This window comes from Sciurus vulgaris (genome assembly GCF_902686455.1).
Source record: "Sciurus vulgaris genome assembly, chromosome: 1".
NCBI classification, from domain to species: Eukaryota; Metazoa; Chordata; class Mammalia; order Rodentia; family Sciuridae; genus Sciurus; species Sciurus vulgaris.
The window spans coordinates 24,880,827-24,904,314 of NC_136461.1; the positions used below are offsets into that span (position 1 = coordinate 24,880,827).

The following is a 23,488-nucleotide window of genomic DNA, read 5'->3' on the forward strand; positions in this document are numbered from 1 at the left end:
TAAAATGACAAGATAAGAGTGATATGGGGAGAGAATTTATCTATCACAAGACTTAGGTAAAGGACACTACGCAGTGAGGACAGCATTTGGCTTGGAGGTTCTTGGCAAGCCAGGGCAAAAAGGGAGAACACAAGACTAGCTTTTCATAATTCATTATCTAATAAGAGAAAGTGGAGGGGTCATCATCAGAGACAAACACTGCCCTGGCCTGAGGACCCTATGGCGTGGGTCTTCATATGGGCATGAGGGAACAGAAGATTTGGACTGAACCCAGCCCTCGCATTGCCCACTGGGGAGGAGAGTACCCAACACGCCAAGCACACCAGTCAGTGTGGTTCAGGTGTGGCACTTCTGATGGGGTGGTGGTCATCTGGCACACATTGGACACTACCTTGTGGCCATGGATCCCTCCTCCTCCACTTGACCATGGGCTCCTTAAGGGCAAGGGCTGCATCTTACTCATCTTTGTCTCCCCAGTGTCCAGCCAAGTTCCTGGCACTCGGTGACTATGCAGTGTATATGAATGAATGAGGAAGTGAATGATGGATGAGCCATTAAAATGTCACCCCAAGGAGGGTGAGGCCCAGAGGTGGCCAGAATCCAAGCAAAGGGTCATGGCCATCAGAGAAAGCACTCAGGGACATAGGGACAGAATATCAATAAGCCCAGACATGGCAGGTTTTTTCTCCTTGTGCCTTAAGCTAGGTGAAGGGAAGTAGCATTTTCTTGAGCAGCTTGTAGGTGTCAGACTCTACATTTGAATTTTCTGTCTTCTTGTCTTAGCAACCTTCCCAGTAGATGGTCAATATTATTCCCATCTTACGAAGAAGGAGGGTGCGGCTCAGAGAAGTTAGGCAACTCGACCAAGGTCACCCAGCTGGGAGGACGCAGAGCAGAGAAAAGAGTCCTGTGGGGCTTCAAGGCCTGAGCTCTAAGGGACACCAGGAGCCATTTAGAATCGCCTTCCAGGTCTGCTTAGCACCAGGAGCCATGAGCAGTGAAGGAAGATGAATCATGATTAACGTCCCACTTCCCATGTCCCCCTTTGTAATTTAATTTTATGGTTTCGGGAGCTGTGTCGCAGGTTGTGGGAGCCTGCAGAGATGGGCCACCAGTGGTTTGGTTTAATCCCCTTTTTAATATCTTTGTTGCAACATTCTTTCCAATTCAGCTCCCAAGTCACATTAAAAAAATACCTCTTCCTTGGGGTAAGCCTTCCCTTATTAAACAGATTCAAATGAAAAGTTTTAAAGATAATTTGAACAATAAGAATCACTCTGTAGCTCCCAGCCCAAGCTCCTTTATTGCTGTATTTATTCCCTAGTATTTCCTGTCTCATTCCCCAGCTCACTGAATCCCTCCTCCCCCACACCCAACACTCCCAGTCTTTGGTCCAATTCAATGTCTGTCCCCTGGGGGAAGAATCAGGAAGGCATATTCACATCCATGTGCCAATGTGCCTTCCAGGGCTGTCCCACCTGCCCTGACCTACACGCAGAGAGATACTGCAATCTAGAGGGAAATCCACACCTGCAAAATCACAGAGGTCTAGTGAGAGGCATGGGAGGAAAGGATACCTTCGCAAAAGGCAGATGCCTGGGCCCCCCTCCAGAGGCCCATGCTGCCCTTCCTCCAGGCACGCCCAGGAATCTGCATTTAAAACTAGCACCCGGGCCTCTCTTATGCACATGTATGGAAGTTTCTCTGATACTTTAGGGGTCAAAGAGGAAGAGCCCAAGGCTCAAAAAATCAACTGTGAGACACAAATTTGAGAAAACAAGCATGGAAAAAGGGAAGGAAACTGACCTTTTTTTTTGAGTTCTAAGTGTATGCCAGGGACATTAAAAAAAAAAAAAAAATTGAATCCACTGTGCGTGGAGACCTTTGCAAAGAAATTAGATGAACACGAAGTCCAGGCTTAGCATCAAGGTAGCTGAGAGATTTAATAGTGTTGTCTCCTTTAACCTGGGGTGGGTGTTGCCATCCCATCATCGTGTAGCAGATGAAGAGACCGAGGTCTCAGTGCCTTCTCAACTTTGCACCTTTAGTAAGTGGGACTCTGGGCTGTGAACTGGGCCAGTGGGGCTCCAAGGCCTGCAGCCAGGCTCTGCTCTCCGCGCCACAGTCTCAGTCAGAGCTGCTAACATTTGCATAGTGCTCTGTACAATTTACCGAGTGCTTTCCTGTTCATCATTTCCCTTAATCCTCACCAAGTCCCAGAGAGTGGAGGAAGACCAGAAGTGGGGTGTCCGAAGCTTTCCCAAGATGCTCTGTGCACCCCTTGCCCCCCACCAGAGAAGTCCCAGCCCAGGGCCCATGTCTAGGCACTTTTGGGATGTGAGCCAGGCCACAGCCCTAGGATGGCTGGCACACCTGCAGCTTCTCTCCACTGCCCCTTCTCTCCACTGCCCCTTCTCCCTCAAACTGAGGGTTGTCAGACCTCTCAGGGGGCTAGAGAGGTAGAATCCACCTTCTTCCTCTGCTTTCTTTCTCTCCTGCTGGTTTTCCAAGCAGGAAGGCTATGGTGGTATGTGTGCATGTGTGTGCATGCACATGATGTGGTGTGCATGTATATATGTGTGTATGCTTGGCTGGCTGTGTGCATGCATGTGTGTGTATGCATGGTTGTGGTGTGTCCATGCGTGTGCATGGATGGGTGTGTGCATGTGCATTGTGTGTGTGGGGGGGGACTAGGGGACCCAGGCAGTTCAGTGAGTCCTGGATCTGGAGCAGAGGGAAGGTGGAGGAGAACACAGGAGCTTTGGCGGAGGTGGCTGCCTCCCTTTCCTCCACATCGGGCGGGGGTCTCCCTGAGTGCTGTGGCATACACATCGGGGGATGAAAGGTGGACCTCTGACCCCCCTGCAGACAGGAAGACCTTAGCCACCTGCCTGAGCCTGAGCCTGGCTGGGGCTGCCCTGGGGAAGATGCATATTGGACACTGGAGCCTCTGCCAACACCAGGAGGGCCTCTCCTTGTCTGGGACCTTTGGTTCCCCTCCTGTCACTCACTGCCATGGCTCCTGCCAGTCCTCTGAGTTCTGTCTTCTGCTACCTTGTCCTCCTGATCCCCGGAGGCCTCTACCCCTGGACAACTGAGGCTCAGGGTAGGGAAGTGACTTATCAAAGGTCACTCTATTGAAGGACAAAGTGGGTGTTAGTCTAGGTCTGCTGCCTCCAGAGTATCCCTCTTGTATTGCTTGGGAGACTGTAGGGTAGTGGCTAAGAGTGGAGGTTTGGGGTCACAGGGACCCAGGATCCCATCCTACTCCAATCCTGATCCTCCTGGGCAAACCGAGCAAGCCTTTTCACCTTCCTGAGCCTTAGCTACCTCTTTCCAAATTGGACCTGAAGATACTTCCTGCCCTTCATGCTGTTGTGGGGAGATGTGACAAGCATAATCCAGGCACTGGGTTGAGTCATCACAGATACTGGCTCAGGTCACACCTTGCATTGCTCTCTGGGAGGAATGCCTGACTTCGTGGACGCTGGCGCCTGCATCTCCCTGCCTGAATCTCATCTGTGGCTTCCCTTTAGAATCAAATCCCTTGGCATCACCTCCAGGGCCTAGCTGACCCTGACTCCCACCTTATCCCTGACCTCCCCCCACGACACCCTCCTCTGCCCCAGCAGTGTGCCCACCCACTGGAGCATGGCTCCCACCCAGGAGCCCAGCAGCTCTTCCCCCGTGGCTCCTGTGTCTGGGACCCTCTTCCTCCATCCTTTAACTGAGCGCTTGTCAACCCCAGGCCCAGTTTGAGTGCCACTTTTTCACTCCTCCTAACTTAGGTGAGCGTCTTGTCCTCTCGCAGCATCTCACACTTTGGTTTCCACACAGCGTAGCCCAGTGGTTAGGAGAGTGCCTATTGAGTCAGATGGACTCCATTCATCTGCATGGTCCCTTTCTAATTCTGTGACCTTGGAAAAATTACCTAACTTCTCTTAGTTTCTTCATCTAAAAAACTGGGATGATTGTATCTATCTGAATCAGTTGCTTTTTTTTTGGTACTGGGATTTGAATCAGCCAGGGGTTCTTTATACCACCTCTTTTTATTTTTGATTTAGAGACAGGGCCTCACTCAGTTGCTTAGGGCCTCACTAAGTTGCTGAGGCTGGCTTTGAACTTGAGATCCTCCTGCCTCAGCCTCCTGAATCGCTGGGATTACAGGCATGCTCCAGAGCACTCAGTTAACTTTTGATATAACAACCCACTCAGAAACGTAGTGGCTCAAAATGACAACTATTTACTTAGCCCCATATCTATAGGTAAGTAATTGGGCTGGGTTCAGCTGGGCACTTCTTGTGTGGATTGAGCTTGGCTGAGGTTGGCTCCTGCTCATTCATGCGTCTACAATCAGCTGGATCTGGCCCACGGTTGGACAAGGCAGCTTGGAGTTTTCCTCCATCCGATGTGTCATCCTCCAGCTGGAAGTTTGGACTCCTCTGGGTAGTGGTTCATAGTCTCAAGAGAAATGAGGTGAAGCCCAGGTGCCCAGGCATATTTCAAGTCTCTGCTCCTCACTGAATCGAGAACAAATGCAACTACCAAAGGGGGCAGATACAGGAAGGTGCAGATTAAAGGGAGTCTTTGCTATAATCAGTCTATCATACTACCTAGCCTTCATGGCTCTTGGGAGGGGGCTCTGGTGGGGATTAGGATGACTCGTGCTTTGCATGTAAAGTGCTTAGCACAAGTGCCTGGCTTGTTAGTACACAATAAATGCTACTTCTGATTATTACCTTGTGAAATAGGAGTAGGACCTGAGGCTCAGACATGAGGCTGCCTGTTAAAGGCTGGCCTCCATTAAACAGAGGGGACGTGGATCTTGCTTCAGCCTCTCTCCGGGGACTGACCTCTTAACCACTCTACAATGCTCTTCCACTCTCACAGACACAGAGAAGTCAGAATCTCACCCAAAGTCATGAGGCCAATCTGCACACAGACTACAATCCAAGCCCAGGTCTGCATGGGACCCACTCCAGAGCTTTCTACCTGTTTCACTCTTTAATTGGCCATGTGGCCAGGACATCCAGCCTGGGTACTGTATTTGTTGTTGGTCTAAAATGCCATAGCTGGAGGAAAATATTTGTTTTGGTGTCCTCCTTCAGCACTAACAATTTTCTGCTTGCATTTTTCTGTTGTTTGGCTCCTATGAATAGCAGTTTTCGTCTTTGCTCTGTGTTATCATGTACACAGAACTGCTGCTGGGGAGCTAACAGCACGCTTGCTTAGTCATTATTCTGGGAAGGGGTGCCAGCCAGTCAATAGCCTTTATTTTTACACAACACTGTACACTGCAAATGCAGAAATAATGCACAGCATTTGAGTACAGAGCCATGATCAGACACCTATCATTTCTGGAGGTGGGCGAAGCCGAGGTGGCAGCATGGAGCCAGAGCCCTGGAGTCCCGGCGTAGATTCTAACTAGCTTCCTTTGTCAAGAGCCGGGGAGCTGGATTGCCCTCCCTGAATGATTCACTGGGTAGAGTCTGATAGATTTTATCTTTATTTTTATTTTTTAACCAATCTGAGGGAGAAAGCAAACAGCACAAGAGAGGTGCCAAGACCAGCAAAACTTCTCAGGAAAAAAAAATTTTTAAGATAGATTTCAGGCAATGAAGGTTTAACATGAAACTCAGCAAAGTCCTAGAGGAGGCGGCATGAGAAATTGTCCTGAGCCCCCCCCCCCCCCCCAGGCATTGCTCTGAGTCAGTGGGGCTTCCATCCAGAACTGCTTTGCAAAGGTTGGGAGAGCTGAGACCGGCCCAGCAGGGGGCTTGCGATCTGCTCATGGGATACCAGGCCAGAGGTGGATGGGGGGATAGAAGGGCCAAAAAAGGAACCAAAATTAAACAGGTCACAGCCAGTAGAGAAAGCTGGGGCCCTGCGACCTGCAAAAGGAACAGGAATGTGCACCAGGGAATTGAAGAGATCTGAGGGACGGAGGAGGGAAACGTAAGTGAGCCTGCTCATTCATTCATTCAACAAGTACTTACGAAGCTGGAGTTTTGTGTCGGGCTCTGTTCTAGGCTCAGAGGCCCCTGTGGTGAACAAGATAGAAGCCCTGCCTTTGAGGAATGCATGTTGTTATGGAGAGGGAAGACATACAAATAACACTGTAAGACAGCAACAAACAGTGTGAAGAAAATAAGCAAATGGATGCCTACAGAGTGCCTAGTAAGTGGCAGAGGGACTTTTTAAACGATGGGTAGGAAAGACCACTTTAAGGACATTACAACTGAACAGAGGCCTGAATGAGAAAGAGGATCTAGTTCAGGGATAATGGGGGTGGGGCTTTCCATAAGAAATGCAGAGTCGCTGGGTTTGGCACACCTGTAATCCCAGCAGTTGGGGAGGCTGGGGCAGGAAGATCGTGAGTTCAAAGCCAGCCTCAGCAACAGCTAGGCACTAAGTAACTCAGTGAGACCCTGTCTCTAAATAAAATACAAAATAGGGCTGGGGATGTGGCTCAGTGGTTTAGTGCCCCTGAGTTCAATCCCTGGTACACATCCCACCCCGCCGCAAAAGTAAACGCAAAGTTCTGGGGCTGAAATGATCTTGGCATTTCAAGGAATAGATAAAAGACCAATATGGCTGGAAGAAGGGAGATGGGGCCAATTTGAATAGTGTCCTAAAGATTGTAAAGGAGTGTGAGCTTTATCCTATGTGTAATGAGAATCCACAAGAGGGTTTTAAGCAGGCTGAGTTCTGAGAATGACCTAACTCTGTGGGCATGCAGTTTTCCAGAACAAATAATAACAAGCAAATCTTGTTTCTTGGGTGTGGAGGGTGCAAGGAGTGGGAGGCATGGACCAGGGACTTCTAACTATCTGGCAAATCTTGATTGCAGCGGGATTCTTGATAAAGGCCTTTCTCATGGAGGAGTGGAGAAGGAATGATAGTATTGGATTGATTTATTCCCCCAAAGTGTTGATCCGGGATTACTGTCAGGCAGGGAGGAGGGTCTCCAGCAGTGTCCCCATGGCCCTGCCCTGGACTCTCTCTCGTTCAACATTTCTATCTGTAAATTGGCGGAAGACTCGGAAGATGTGCTCATCAGACATGCAGCTGACACGGAGCTGTCAGGGACAGCTAATGCCACGGATGACAGGCTCAAGATTCAGCGTTATGATCCTCCAGCGACTGGAGTGATGGGCTGAGAGCGGTACATCCCTGATTGCATTCGGATCGGGAGCAAAGCCCAGCAGAGACCTCGATGGATAACTCGCCCCAGAAAGGAAGCCCAAGCTGGGGCAGCAGGAGCAAGCCAAGGCAGCTGGACCAGACAGGGCCCACCCCAGCCTCCTCCCCGCCACAGTGACAAGGTCCTTAGCCTTTCAGTCATTCTTTCCATCTGCGAAGGGGGGGTGATACTTTTACTGCCAGAGCCACAGAGAGGATCAAATGTGAGCACACCTGTGGGCACTGGCTTCCCATCTGGCCCATGGTATCATGGCCCATGACAAATGATGCCCTTGGGTGGCTTCTCAGGGTGCAACCAAGGTGGACACCTGTCCTTGGCACAGTGCTGCCCCTTCTAGGAATACCAGTTTTCTAAGAGTCCCTGTGGTGTGTCCAGAGGAAAAAGACCTGGAGGGGTGGGATCCAGAAGCTCTGCCTGAGCTCATTGTGAGTTCAGGACGGAGACAAGGAGGTGATTGCTTCTGGGAAGGACATGAGTGTCTTCTCCGGGGCCACAAGGACTGCAGAGTGGGAATAGAGAAGGTGCCTTCTTCGTTGCTCCAGGTGCCTGCCGCAGCGTGCCTAGGTGCATTGTGACTGAGATCTGACCACTGATAATAATAGCATTATAGCAATGGTGCCACGCACATCCCTCCAGGGCTTGCTGTGCACCGGGCTCATGCTGTGTATTTTGCATAACTCATCTCTAAGCAGTCTCATGTCTGACCTTGAGAGGTAGGTGTTATCTGCACTCGACAGATGAGAAATAAAAGGCTCAGCTGCCAGCTGTCTAGGGGCAGCTCCAGGATTCGCACCCAGAACTTCCTGGTTCCTCTCCAGCTGCCTGGCTTCAGGGTGGAGCAGAGTGGGAGTGTCCGCTCAGGTGCTGTAAAGGGACCATGCCTGGAGGTTTTTGGTCTTCTGGGAGTTACTTTTCTGCTCTGTGGCTGGTCCTTTGGGTTCAGTGGTGAGCTTTGTGTGTGTGTACTTTATTAAAAACAAGAATGATAGAAACCAAATATAGACACAAGCAGAGGGGCTGGCGTGTGGTGACCCCTTGTGTCTTCTCCAGCTTTAGTGGTGACCAGCATAGGCAACGTGAGACCAATCATGTTTCACCTGCCAGGTCCTCCTCTGCTGGATTAATCTAAAGGAAACGCCAGACACGATTTTATCTGTAAATACCTGACTGTATATTTCTGAGAGATAAGTACTCATTTTTTTTTGGTTATTGTTGTTTAAGGAGAATCACAATGCCATTATCACAGTTTTTAAAAAAATCAACATAATTGAAATGAGTCTTTCAAATCCAGAAAAGCTATTGGCATATGGCTGGCTTTGCAAGGTACTGGGGGGGGGGGGGTGGGCAGGGAGGGAAGGCAGATGCTGTTCCTTCAGATGCCCAATTCCTGGGACTGGAGACTCACCTGTTTCCTTTGAGAGGAGGAGGAGGAGGAAGACGGAGATCTGAAACTTGGTGCCACGGATTGGCAACCTCTTTATTCTGATTGTTCCCAGGGGCACAGCAGTGAGAGTGGGACCTATTTATAGCCCTCAGTCTAGACATGGGAAGGAGGCAAAAGGAAGGGGAGCAGTGAGGGGCAGAGGAGAGGGAGAGGAAGGGGCGCAGGGAAGGAGCACACCCAGAGCAGGACTGGACCCAGCAGGCAGCCCCATGGCCCTCCGGGGACGTGGCAGGCCTGTGCTCATACCAACCGCTGCTGTGTGAGCTCACGTGTGAGGTCCCCCACCACACTCTCCCATCCATCCATGAGGAAAACGTCACACTCATTTTGCTGGAGAGGACTCTGAGATTCCAGGGTCCGGCATGAAGTACGCAGTGGTGCCCAGGCTCCAGCCCAGGTCTGTTTGTCTGGAGTGGGCTTAGCAAGCCTGGCCTCGCGGAGGGTCAGGAGGATGGGTGCCTTAGGGGTCGGAAGACCCACATGCACTCCCTATGTGTTTTTAGCACAAGCACCCTGGCTACCCAGCCCCCACCCCAGAACCAGTGGGTCTCAGCAGAACCCAGTAACTAAGGGTAAAGGGCTCGTGCTGGGTCAGTGGGGAGACTCTAGGCTTCCAGCAAATGCCCATTCTGGTGGGTGGCCAGTGTGTTTCCATCCCAGCCACTCCCCTGGTTCTGTGTGTGCTGGAACGCGTGTGTTTCTGTCCAGGTGTGTGTGCATCCACCACAGGTGTGTGTGTGTATGTTGGGTGAGTGTGTGCACACCATGCGCTCCCACAGACAGCACGGCCAGGGAGGCAGGGTCCCGGCTGAGCGTTCCATGGGCCCTGTTCTGGGGACTCCTGTGCCCTCTCCCCTCGTGGGGCTCGTTTCCGCCGCCTTTCATCAGAATTCCCAGGGCGAGCATGCTGAGCATGCTGGAGGCATAAGCCACCTCACCCAGCCTCACGGGAGCCCACCAAGTAGGTAAGGATGGTCCTAAGCTCAGTGACACAGGTCCTTCGGGTAGTGCCCCCTTGCCAGAGATGATGGCAGGAAGGTGGGACTGAGGCCTGCCACCCTCACCCACACCTGGAGAAAGCCCACAATCGGGAGCCTAGAGCCCACAGGACCACCAGATGCCGCTGGGCTGCTGCCTGGTCTACCAGGTGTCCAGGGTCTGAGTTATAGGTGGAGGCCAGTGTTTAGGTAGAGGGAGATCCTTAGGAATCAGTCCAGGGACCATTCAACTGCTGGCATCACCCATGACATGAATCCAGTCCAGAGACCATGATCTTGCCAGAAACTCTGCCAGCAAGGATGGACACAGGTAGCCATGGGATCACAGTGCAGAATCTGGGGTCTAGGGGCCAGGCCAGACTGTCAGCCAGGTAGACAACTAACAGTTGTTCTCACCCTGTGCCGGACGCTGTCCATGGGGCTTTTAATCAGATGAGAAGTGACGGAGCCAGGATGTGAGCTTGGCTGTGCATTTGACCATTCTGCAAGAGGGGGCAGTCTGTGTTGTGCTGCTGGGGGCTCCCCAGGCCTGGGCCCAGCACTCTGGATTCTGCATTTGCAGCTATTGACTCACTCTGAATCCCTTTGCTGCTGGGTAAAAGTTCCAGTGAACCACCTCTCTGGTCTTTGTTGCTTCAGGTCCTGGACATGAGTGATCAGGGAGGGACAGGTGCTAGCAGCACTATACCCCACTGAGTGCCCGTGGACATCCTCTTGGTGGCCGACTGTGCAGCCATTCTTTTTGTGTGAGAAAGCAATAGACTTCCTTTACCACGGAATGTGTTTGCACCAGGTCCTGCATCCATTCCTTTCCCCTGGGGCCCATGTCCTGCTGCAGAGCCACCCCTTAGTGAGCCAGCACTAACACCGCCTATCTCTCTGACCTGTTTGCAGAGCCCTGGAACTCAGCAGTGGCAAGGATGAGATCTCTCTGTTGGTGGAGCAGGAGTTCTTAAGCCTCACCAAAGAGCACCTCATCCTGGTCAAAGAGAGCTCGGGGGAACTGGCAGCACCTGGCGGCATTCCCCAGGGGACCCGAACACCAGCTCCTTGTATTCTTGCACCTCCTCTGGTGGCCAGTAGGAGTGAGCGTCCAGGAGCTTCCATCATTGCTGGTGACCACCTTCGAGAGCAGAAGGTGGCGGTATCTGTGATTGGCAGCCGGCAGGACTGTGATTCTGCCCTGTCTACAGTCACAGGCATCCTGCGTGCTGCCAAGATCAAAGGGACTGAGGATGGGGGCCACGGTCTGGGCGCCTCCAACTCGGAGATCAGCAAGCTCCTGGCCCAGTTTCCACTGAAGTCCACGGAAATGTCCAAGGCCCCTGACAACAAGATGGTCCTGGAGGAGGCAAGGGTCATCAAGGACTTCCTGCAGAACAGCATGTTCAGTGGCTCGGGAAGCTTCAGGGAGCCTGCGGGGCTGGGCCCATTCCTGTTGCTGCCACCCCCACCTCTTCCTGCACCCGCTGACAAACTCTTGGAGCTCCCTTCTCAGAAGAGGCAGCTCCCCGTGTTTGCCAAGATCTGCTCCAAGGCCGAGACTGACCCCACCGTGGAGGGGCACCACTCGATGGGTGAGTGGGGCTGGTCAGGGGTACAGAGTGGGCCTGCTTGGAGGCGATCCTCTCAGGAAGCCAGTTGGGGCCACAGCTCCCACATAAACCATCCTTGTGTGAAGCAGGACAAAGCAGCCTCTCTGGTGGGCACAGACTCCCAGGTGCAGGCTGTTCTCAGCCCCCACAGGCCTGCTCTGCTGGATGCCCAGGGGCAGGGCACAGCTTGTGTGAGCAAATGCAGAGCCCTCAATCCCAGTCCACTCTGGGAAGAGAGCTAGGTACCATGTAGGAACTGGCTCAGTTTCTGACGCCACCAGGAAGAAATTGTTTACCTTAGATGGGTCCAGGGTGAGACTACAGCATGGAGAGGAATTTGATTGGCAGCTGGGGTCACTCAGCTTGGGATGATGGCACCTGCTCTGGCTAGTAGGTCTAGTTCTCTCTCTCTCTGGGGCAGAAGGTGGATGCATTAGTCCTCTAGGCATGGTTCAGACTATTGGTCCTGGGATCTGCTACCCAGTCACTTCCCAAGTTTCCCTCTGCCCCTTGGATTCTGCCTTTTGTCTTGATCTAGCCATTCAGACGAGATAGTTCCAAGAAGGCAGACGGATGGCAGAGACATTTGCCCACTTTTAGCAGTTACTAGGAGAAGAGATCATATTCATGCCAACCAAAGGAAGAATTACCCCAGTCCATCAGCATGGGTGGATAACTGGGAGATCCCTGTATCAGGAGGGCCCACGTTCATCCCCCTGAGAAGATAAGAACATGGTCACCCCTGAGAGCCTTCTGTATTCTGGAGCACTGTCAGGAGTCCAGGGAATTGGAGCTGGGATTGTGAGCTGGATTCATGTTGGGCAGGCCTGGAAGAGCCAGAGAGCTTGGGGACGACGGGCTGTGGGGGAGGAGCAGGCTAAGCTCTTCCCAGGGGAGGGGTCTTCCTCCCCTCCTCCTGGAGCCACCCATGGATGCATCTTTGCCAGATGGGGCTCTGGGATTGGAGGTGGTCCTGTTCACCCATCCTCCTGACCATTTGTGTCTGTGCGTGCAAATATATGGGCAAAACTGTACTAAGAGAGCTTTGCCAGTGTAGGTGTATTTGTTAGAGAAAATGCAGAGGTTGGGGGTGCATTGGTTTGTGTCTGTGTGTATGTCGGTACGTGTGTCTGTTGTGTGTAGTTGTGTACATGTGAGAGAGGCAGGGAAGAGGCAGGCAGGAACACGAGCATTTGTGTGGACCAGGTCTCGTAGGGGGGACCCTGGTAAGTATGGGAGGCTGCAGGTGTGTGTTTCTCTGGGGAAAGGGTTATTATTAGTGGGTGTGTTATTTCAGCAAACTAGCTGGCGGCTAAACTCAGCAAGCAGAGAAACTCTTAGAAGTGACTCTAGGGATGCATTTTGCTAAAAATGTCATTGTCTTCTCAATTGGCCCAGCACGGAGCAGCTCTCCTTTGCTGGGACAGTTCTGGGAGGGCAGACCCAGTCTGGTGCAGACTCAGCCCTCAAGGCAACGGGGTTGGAGAGCCAAGAGTTGGTGGGATCAGGTCCACTTCCAAGAGGTAACATGGAGGCAGGGCTCCCCCGATCCCTCCATGACCAGAGTTCCCAGGTGCCTGCAGTGTGTCAAGTACAGTGCCATCCAGTGACCAGGCAGAAGTTTCCTTGCCAGTCTCTGGGGCGCTTCAGAGACCATCAGGCTGTGGAAGGAATGAAGGGGGCTTCCAGGGAATGACCCTCTTCCCTGCTTCAATCAGAGCAGTGCCCTAAAGAAAATATGTACATGATACTAAATATATGCATTACAGTCGTCCCTCCACATCTTGGTTCCGGGGCTCCCTTTAGATGTCCAAATCCACAGATGCTCAAGTTCCTCATTTAAAATGGCATCTAACTCAGGCACACCCTCCTACCCACTCCACCCCATCTTTAGGTGATCTATGACACCTAATAGGATGTAAATGTTAGATATTCTGTTGCTCTACTGTGCCGTTTAGGCATCATTGACAAGAAAAAGCGTCTGCACATGTTCAGTACAGCTACAGTTTTTTTAGAGCATCTTCCATCCACTGTTCCACACACATGATTTCATTTCATTTGAAGAAAGAGTCGCAAGGCCAAAAGGACATGGGGGTGAGAGCGCTGTGGGGAGCACCCCACTGTGGTGCAGACAGTCCTTGCACTGGGGAATGGATGCTCGGTCTATTTGGAGCGAGACCTGAGTCTGGCACCAATTGCGTCCTTTTCGCATCTCTTTGATGCTTTCCACAGTCACCCAGGCCTGTCGCACCTTCTTCTCGGACACCCCATGCATGCAAGGCCTTCTGCACCCCTGCTTCCTTCTGGGAAGGAAGGACCTTTCAGACAGAAGTGATGTCAGCCACCATCTTCTCCCGTTGTGTACTTCTGTCACCTCGTGGTGCCCATCTGCCTTGTCCTGGAGCTATTCTGGGCATGTCTCTCTCTTCTTCCTTGTTGTGAGCTCCTGCAGGGCAGAGTCTGGCTCTGACTCATCCCTGTGTCCCCAGTACTCAGGACAGGGCCTGGCGCTGACAAGAGAGCTGAACTGCCTGTGAACAACACAGCAGAGGTGGAGTCTGTGATGAGGGACCAAACTGTGTGGCTCAGACTGTGTTCTGCAGGGATGCATGTCTTCCCTACTAAGCTATGTGCTCCCTGATGGCAAGAACCAGGTCCAAGTCATCCTTATATCCCCTGACCGGCACTGTGGAAGGAAGGAAGGAAGGAAGGAAGGAAGGAAGGAAAGAAGGAAGGAAGGAAGGAAGGAAGGAAGGAAGGAAGGAAGGAAGGAAGGAAGGAAGGGAGGGAGGGAGGGAGGGAGGGAGGGAGGGAGGGAGGGAGGGAGGGAGGGAGGGAGGGAGAAAGGAAGGAAGGAAGGGAGGATGGATGGATGGATGGATGGATGGATTGATGGATGGATGGATGGATGATTGGATGGATGGGTTGATAGCTGGATCATGAGACAGGAAGGCCAGAATGAGCAGAGATCAGGCAAACCTCGAGAGCCAGGCTACAGCTGCATTGGGCTGAGGGAGAGTCTCCAGACTGGTCTGAGCATCAAGCGAGTGCTATGGAATACCTACCATCTAGCTCATAAGAAGATGCTCCCTGCATCTAGTACTTGGAACTCCAGAAGCATTGACTCCATTTCTCTCCTGCTCCAGAACGGAATCCTGGCAACAAGGAGCTGACCAAAGGTCGAGAGAGCCTCTTTCTCAGCCAGTGGCCCCAGAGCCGGAAGGACACCTGCAGTGAGGAGAGTTGCAGTGACCCAGCGGGCACCACGTCCACCAAGAAGCCTGCATGGCCGGCTGAGAAGAACCTGCTTTATGAGTTCCTCGGGGCCACAAAGAACCCAAGCGGGCAGCTAAGGCTTCGCAGCAGAGTGGAGGTGGACGGGCTGGAGCTGAAATGTAAGCTGACCCTAGCCAGGGAGGACCCTGAGGGAGGGACCCCAGAGACCTCTGGAGACACAGGCGTGACCAGGGCCAGTCACTGCCTTCCCTTGAGGTCAGGATTTTGAAACCTGTAAAATCAGGGATATGCCTTTTTCCATATGTTCTTTATGGGAAATACAATTGCTAGAGGAATGTGGTTGGCTTCCAGAAGTCACGTGGGCATTCTCGGTGGTTGATTTTGAATAGCTTCCTAGAATGCCCGCGTCAAGGAAAAAATCCCTACTTTTAGTTATTTTCATGTGGATCTATTTCATGTCCCTGCTTTCTCTCCTGGCTCTTTTGCAGTTGTTTCGGTCAGAAACTCTTTTTCAGAAATGATACCAAATACAGGGAAACTGAGAACCCACTTCTGATTCCATAAGCCCCTGAGACACAATTGTTTCACAGGAAAAAACTCACTTTCAGAAAATTCATTCTTCTGGACTAACTCAGACTAACTATCTCCTGTTTTAAAACATTTTAAAAGTTATTCCCATGTAGACACAATACCTATATAAGATGCAGTACCTGCTGAGTGCGTGGTCCTGGTGGGAGCTGTTTCAATAGCTTGATAAGAATGAATTCCGGTGGCATAGCACTTGTTTGCATAAAGCTAGATTTTTCCAAAGCACCTGGAAGAATTTGGTTTTGCGGTAGGTGATTATAGCAATGTGGGTTGCTGTGTCCCTTGTTTAACTGCCTCCTGGACTAGCTGATCATGGGGAGAGAAGCTCCAAGCCAGACCTGCTGGGATTTCCATCCCTTTCAGATTGGCAAGGTGTGAACTGACGATGTTTTCCTGTAGTTGGAAATTCACCAGGACTTTGAAGGACGCTCTTGGGGCTGTAAAGCACCTGACCTCTGAGAATATTAATCTGGGGTGGGGGTGGGATCACTGAAGGCCTCCTGGCCTCTCCCTGCCTCACACACTGAATGGCTTTGCTTCTCCTGTAACTTCCAGTGAACCCACCTGTGACAATTGCCGACAAGAACAACCTTAAGTACACAGGGAACGTTTTCACCCCCCGCTTTGCCACAGCCTTGGCCTCAACGACAGTGAACCAGCCGCTCTGGCTCAACCTGAACTGCCCGCCTCCACCAGTGTTCACCAATCACTCCCCCTTCCCGCAGTATCAGGTGAGTGGGTGGGCTGCATGGCAGGGGCATGGCCTGCAGGGAGCCTATTTCACAAAGGGCCCTTGGGGTCCCTTTGGATGCCATCCCCCTACCCCAGAGGCTCCCAGGGAACAACAGCAGGACACTATCAACTTGTTACCTTGTCTGTTGCTATTTTTGTTGTGACCAGATCACTTACCACACACACACACACAAGCGCGCGCGCGCATATGCATATATAGTTCTAATTTCCCATTGCCTGAATTTCAGGTCATACTGTGTTATTTATTTCAGAGCTCTTTGCCAGTCTTTGCTGGCTAAGTGCTTGGTCCCCCAGAAAAGGAGGATGGCCTCGTCCTTGTTTCCCACCTCCCTCCTGTGACTCCTTTAAAATTAGATGACATTCATCTTGGATTACTAGGGACAATCTCAACTTAGTGATTTTTGTCCCGGAATAATTATTAATGACATCCCCACTCACTCCCAAGTGTCCTGGTTTGGAGGCCAGATGGTGGTCATCTTATTTAAACTGTATCTGTGTAACCTTTGCTTGTAGCAGCCAAGGTTACTGGACATGCATTCTTGGTCTTAGGCTCCTAGTTAGGGAGGAATTAGTGACCAGACAGAAAGGGAAGGTGAAGCACTTGTAGCAGGGTTTGAAATTTTACTCACAGAACTTATTTATGCAGGGAAAATGTAGTTTCTTTATTTTGTCCATTTAACTTAATATCCCTTAAGAGCTGCAGCCCACTCAGTAGAAGGAGAGAAGAATCAAATAAATGTCCACTCTAGTTTAAGCCTTTGTCCAATCCAATAACCGAAACAGTCCCTCTAGGTAGTGCTCAGGGATTTTTTTTTTTTCCAGGAAAGATGCTCAGCATTTAAGATTTCTGTCTTCTGTTCCCCTTCCTGGTTCCTCTCCAGAGAGGCACGTAGTTGAGTGAGGAGGTGCGGGAGCCTGTTTGTATGTCCAGGACTTTGGCCATCTGCGGTACCCGCCCGGGCCAGCAAAGCCTGGAACGGGAAAAGAGGAAAGACAGGAGGAAATACACTCGTATTCGGTTTATTTTCCTTTAAGTCCCTTCTTCTTTCACTATCCCATACTACCTGAGTCATTTCCTTCTTTGCAAGAGAGCAACAACCTTGAGGCTTAGACGTCCTGTGCAGGAGGGGGTCTCCTCCACTCCAGATAAGACCCGCCTAGCTGGCCCGCCAGGCTTGGCTCCCGGATCCCAGAGGGTTCTCTTCCTGTTTCTCTGTTTTGTTTCCCAGCTTGTCTGTTTGCTAAAGAGAGCAAGTTGCCACTGTGAGGCGAGAGCTTGAGGCACCAGGTGATCTAAGGGGGGTTAAAGCCTGCCCGCGTCACATCAGCCACGCTGCCTTTACATAGGTCTTGAGAGAAACATGTCCCTCCTTGATTCACCGACTCCTCTCTACCCTTGCCTTTGAGCCTTGCTTATTCATGGTTTATTTATTTACCTACTTAGCGATTTACCCATTTCTATTTATTTACTCATTCACTTAAGGAATTTAAAAAAACCTTTGCTCCATGCTTATAAGCGGAGCATTGTGCCAGGTGAGAGGATTCAAAAGATGTCCAAGAAGCTGGAGTCCAGGGTGAGTTCAGGAATACATCAAAGACCAGCAGGATGCACTTCCACCTCCAAGGGAGGAACACTTGCAGGATTGTGTTTAGTGAGCTCACCATGGAAAGCTCATTTGCAATGGTTTGCTGTATTAAGTCGGGATGGTATCACTCTGCTGTGCTGATTTCTTCTGACTTGACTTTTTTGGAGTGTGTGAGATTTGGACATATTTTCTGAGCACTGTCTTCAGAGAGGCAGATGTTTGTATTGTAGGGTTTACTGTGACAAAGTTCCCCAGCTTCTGGGCAGAAGCAGTGAAAGGACTCTGGCTGGGAGGACCTGCTGGGCTCCGTGAGGCACTTTGTGCACTGAACAGGCCCAGCTGAAGGGGTCCATACAAAGAGTTGGCCCTCCAGGTAGTAACAACAGACAGCATAATCTACCTTCTGGCAGCTTCCCAAGATCTCACAATGCTATCTAACTTCAAAACAGTTGATCCAGGGGTCTGAGATGACAGAAGACCAATTTTGAAATTGGTAGATTTGGGTGTAATGATCCTGATGCTTCCAAGCTCTGTGGCCTTGGGCAGGTTAATCAACTGCTCTGAGTCCCAGTTTCTTCCCTGGTGAGATGGGTTCATCACAATCATAGCAGTAGCCGCAGCATAAACTGACCTGGTGTAAGGATTGAGTCCCAGAGAAGGGAAAAGGCCATAAAATCTGAAGCGTGAGACCGAGTGCGTGTTCTCTTGGGGACTTAGAAGGTGGGGCAGCAGGAGCTGAGGGGCTCCCGCCACCACCCCAGGTCAGGGGATCCACAGCTTTTCACAAGGAGCCCTGGGGACATCAAGAGCAGAGTGTCTGCCCTCGCCCCTTTGGTAACTGGCACAGACTGAGCCCAGAACAGAGGCAGCACCTCAGAGTGCAGATGACATGGGAAGAGGTCCTGGGCTGAGAGGTGCTTTGGGCTTTGAGCCTTGTCGTGGGGAGGGACGTAAGATAGGCAGAGCAGAACCTGAGACCCGAGGGGACATGGGCTGCATCTGCTGCGTGTGTGCGCGTGTGTGTCTTGTGTCTGTGTGTGAACACAGGGACACCCCCAAGTCCCACACCCTGAAAGAATTGGAATAAAATTTTCATGAGCTGCCAGAGAGCCTTTTCCAGGGAAGGGGCAGTGGGAGATGAGAGCCAGACCTAACATTTACCGGGTCCTTACTCCGTGCTGGGCGCTGTTCTCAGCTCTTTTGATGCATTAATTCTTTATCCCCACACTAACCCTCACCGTGAGCTGCACCTGGGCACACAGGCCCACAGCAGCAGAAACCCCAGCTACACACCTGGGGCCACAGTTGCACATTTGTGCACAGAAACAGATGCATAGAGAGAGGTGCAAACACACATGCAGATGTACGTAAGTAAGTGTGAATGTAACCAACCAACACATGCGCGCGCGCGCGCGCGCACACACACACACACACACACACACTCACAATCACATGGACGTGCCTGGATACCTCATGTCTTAAGGCAGGAATGGGGCCTGGGGAAAGCACGTGGCAAAGGTGTGTAGGCAGCAACAGAGAATGTGGCTTTCTTCATGGGCTTTGCAGGTCTGAACATGTATGATTCTGTAGATAAGGAAAAAGGCTCAGAGAGGCTGAGCAGCTTGCCCACAGTCATAGGGCAGCTGCAGGGCAGATCTTGGATTCAGGAGGCACTTTAAACACTCAGAGGGGCTTCCATGTGGCATGAGTTGTTCTTGTCCCGGCCTGATTCTAGCTAGCCTCAGGCAGTGACGGAGGCAGTGTGACCAGACAAGCTCACCTCTGTCTGCAGACCCAGGTGTATGAGCCAGAGGCTGAGCTGAGCGGCTGCAGGCCTTGCCCAGAAACACCAAGCCTCTCTCTCCCTGTCTACTCAGGGCCTGCACCCCCAGCGGTCAGCCAGGATGCCCTATCAGCAGCCAGTGCACCCCCAGCTGGGGTGTTACTCCCGACAGGTAAGTACGAGACCTCCCCTCCTCTCCCCAGTTCCATGAAGGCTTTGGGGTAAAAGAACCACCTGCTGCCTCGTGTTGGTCCAGCCGGTCACCAGCTATGCTTCCTAGCCCACCACTGGCTCCAGAGTACAGACACATACCAACGCATGTGTGGAAACATAAACCGATGTCCCTATATGATGACCACAGCTGGCTCTTGACCAAGCCCTTAACCATGCTCCAGGCGCTTACTTGAATTAAACAAATCTTTGCAACCACTGGATGAGGCCGGTGATAGATGAGGAAACTGAGACACAGAGATATAAAGCAACTTTGCCCATGATCTTAGCGTTAACATGCAGGTTAGGTTTGCTGAAGCAGCAGATAGCTTCGGCAACTCCGGGACTTTTTTTTTAAGTTTTGAGACAGTTTCTCACCAAGTTGCTGAAGCTGGTCTTGAACTTACACTCTTCCTGCCTCAACCTCCAGAGCCTCTGGGGTTACAGAAATCAATCATGAATATTGATTTCTCATTCGGGAGTTGACAGGTTGGCAGAACTGGGCTGTGGATGGGGTTCCGTTCTGTTCCTCGTGTTCCTCCTTGGGGTCTGGGCTGGAGCTGCAAGAGCCCTTGCTCCCCCTGGGTGGCAGGAGCACATGAGGTACAGAGCTGGTAAGTGGTGACAGCCACCCACCTTCCATTGGCCAAAGCAAACCACATAGTCTGCCTCGCCGCAGTGGTGCAAGGAGTGCAGGCTTGCCAGTTAAAACACAGGACACCAGTGAAATCTGAATTTCAGATAAGCAATGCATACTGTTTTAGTATGTCCTACCCTTACGCTAAAAACTTGTTCATTGTTATCTGAAATTCAGATTTCACTGGGTGTCCTGAAGTTTGATTGGCTAAATCTGGCAAGGTTACTTCCACAGGTTGGTTGGGATGACACCTGTTGGACAATCACAGAGTGGCAGAATTAGGGTCCGACCTCCCAGGACACCTCCTTTACCCACTTTACCGCCTCTCATACACAGATACACAGAGACGGCAGTGCCAAACATGGAGAAGCAGGTAGAGATGCAGATACATTATACAGGCCCCCAAGCTGCCTGAGTACACAGGTGTGCAGGTGCACAGGTGTGCAGGTGCATACACAGATGGACAGCAGCTAGTGGGTCTTGGGGCAGAGGTGTATGTGAGGAAAGGTGCTGAGGATGGGGGTGTAGAGGGCACCAGAGACCAGCCTGCCCTAGGGCCTGGCATCTCGCACTCAGATGGGTCCCCCACACCCCAGCTCCAGATTCTTCTGCTTCTCCTCCCTCCCCACTGATCCCTCCACTTTCCCTGCAAACTGCACTCTGACTTGGAATATGCTAGAATGTTCCAGAAAGTTGAGAAGGTGTAGGCCACTTTGTTCCTTGGGCCAGGACTGCTTCGTCAGCAGTAGGAGCCCTTCGCATCCTGAGTCCCCCTCGGGGAATTCGGTCCATCACCTCCGCCCTAGCAACAGTGGGATCTCCCGTCTGGCTCCAGTCTTTTTAGACAATCATATGCGTGTGTGTATATGCCTGTGTGTATTTGAAAAAATGTAATATAAAACATAGTAAAAAATTTTAAAACTTAGAGGCAATCACTGCTTATGTGCCTTTCCAGTGGCATCTGTTTATATAAACATTTTTATACAAATGTGGCATTCAGGGCACACTGATCTGTTGCTTTTGTCAGTGAAGGGTATATTTAGAGATGGTTCTAAAGAAATATACAAAGCCCTGTTTGATGGCTTCTATTGGTTCTGTGGAGTCATGGGTAAGTTTCTGAACACAGCTTGCCTGTGCTCTGGGTCCAGACTCACCCATTCCCATCTCTTCCAGGCTTAGGGGCCTCTCTTGCCATGAAGACCAGGGGTATCTCTGTCCATGTGCCCACAGGCTCAGCCTGGGGGGTGCTCTCCTGGCTCCTTTCTGGGAGCTCCTGGCATGCTGGTCTTCTCAGGGTTCTGGTGCCTGTGTCTGCACCAGACCCAAAATCCCCACTGTGAGGATAATGACAAGGACCAGGGCAAGGGGCTCTGCTTCCAGAGAGAGCACAGCAGAACAATGCTGGAACAGGGCCCAGGCTCCGGGCTTGCCCTGCTGGGGTTCTGACTCCAACTCAGAACTGGAGACGCTCACTGAGCAAGTCACTTAACTCCTCTGAACCTCAGCTTCCTCATCCCCAAAATGGGAATGATCATGGCTGCCTCCAGAGCCATGTAAAGGACTGATGAGAGGATCCGTAGGCAGGGCCCACGCGTCCTGACGGCTCCACGGGCACTAGTCTGAGTGGGTGCTTATTGGACCTGGGGCGTGCAGGGCGAGGGGGGCGGTCCCAGTGCAGATCCCTTGAGCCCCGGGACTCCAGGCCTTCCTGCTGAAGTGGAAGTCCAGAAGCCTCCCCAGTCTTGATCCAGAGTCCCCTTAGCTCACAGGAGAATGGGTCAGCTCCAGATGAGGAAAGCTTGCCTCCCATTTGAAGCTGTCGGTAGAGGAATAGAGTGCTCAGGATGCCGAGCGTTCCCACCACTTCAGGTCAGCAGAAGCTCAGGGGTCCCTCTTGTCCCTCTTGTCCCTCTTTCCTCCCACCTCCCAGCCCCCTCTTTGTTGCATGCATTTAACTTTTTTGTTGCAGGGAGTTTACTGGGGACTCAATCCAGGATCTCTGCTACTGAGCTACATCCCCCCCTTTTCATTTTTTATTTTGAGACAGGGTCTCACTAAGTTGCCCAGGCTGGCCTCCAACTTGGGATTCTCCTGCCTCAGCCTCCCAAGGAGTCGCGATTACAGGCTTGAGCCCTTGCATCTGGCTCAATTAGCATATATATTCTGAGCAGCCACGGTACAACCCACCCAAGATGGGACAGTGGCAGGCACTATCTTGGAGTTGTAGGAATATCAGCAAATAAGATGGGTGATGCCCTGTTTGGAGCAGGGAAGCTGGAGCCCACCTTGGTGGGAGCTTGTTCCAGGTAGTCTCAGAAACCCCACCGAGTGTCTGTCTTTCCCTTGGGTTTGAGCTGAGTCTCCTTGCCCTTTTTTTGGCCCTACCACCTATACTCACACCGACCAATATGGTAGCCACTAGCTCTGTGTAGCTATTTAAATTTAAGTTTAAAAGTTTTAATTAAATGAATTAAATAGAAATTTCAAAATTCAGCTCTTCATGCATACCAGGCAGATTTCAAGTGCTCAGTAACCACATGTGGCTGACGATGGCCATAGTGGACAGCACAGGTACAGAATACTTCTGACATCACAGGGCTTTCCACTGGACAGGCTGTCTTGGACTTGGCATCTATTGAGAGCCTAAGGTGGAAGCCAGAATTGTGAAGATTCCAAGATTTAGGGGATAATAAAAACTTTATAAATGAACAGGAACCTTTGGGGATGGTTATTTGAGGTAGGACAACAGGGAAGAGAATGGAAATAATATTTAATAGCTATTTATCATGTGCCTGTCTCTACTTAATCAACTGACTCCATTGCCACACCATGTCGAATATCTGCCCCTTTTCCCCATGAGGAACCCAAGACCTAGACACGTTAGGTAATTTGCCAAGCTCACTACAGAAGTTGAGCTCTGGACTTTTCCCATCCAACATACTTTCTTTTGTGTCTTTTGGGCTGAGAAATGGTGACCCTGCCCCTCTCTCCTCTCTGACCTGCAGGTGACACCGTACAACCCCCCACAGATGGGACAGCAGATGGGACAGCAGATCTTCCGCTCGTCCTACACTCCCCTCTTAAGCTACATCCCCTTCGTACAGCCCAACTATCCATACCCGCAGAGAACACCTCAAAAGCTGTCCGCCAACCCCCGAGACCCTTCCCCCATGGCAGGAGATGGGCCACAATACCTCTTCCCCCAAGGATATGGGTAAGTCCTCAGCCCACACTGGGGGTCTGACTTGAATCCAGGGAGCTGCTGGGGTGGGGGTGAGAGGGGTGGGCTCGGCAGAGCCTTTCTTGGTACGCGAGGCCCTGGTGTGCAGAGGTGAGCTCAGTCCAGGTCCTGGGAAGACCCTCTGTTCCGGAGCGTGGCCCTACAGTCCAGGGGCAGAACTGCAGTGGCCCAGGCAGAAACCAATGGGTGCCCCGCTCAGCAGGAGGCAGGTG

At 51.5% G+C, this 23,488-nt stretch overlaps 1 protein-coding gene across 1 annotated transcript in view; it reads left to right on the forward strand.

The window, feature by feature from the left end:
* LOC306660679 (uncharacterized protein C1orf94) overlaps positions 1-23,488 on the forward strand; it is a gene marked incomplete at its 5' end in the record, with an annotated part of 38,275 nt that overhangs the window by 9,261 nt on the left and 5,526 nt on the right. The window contains 5 exons of the mRNA XM_079139045.1: positions 10,541-11,223; positions 14,388-14,636; positions 15,622-15,797; positions 19,283-19,360; positions 23,041-23,249. Of these exons, the coding sequence (XP_078995171.1) occupies positions 10,541-11,223; positions 14,388-14,636; positions 15,622-15,797; positions 19,283-19,360; positions 23,041-23,249 (1,395 nt within the window). The remainder of the gene's footprint in view (positions 1-10,540; positions 11,224-14,387; positions 14,637-15,621; positions 15,798-19,282; positions 19,361-23,040; positions 23,250-23,488) is intronic.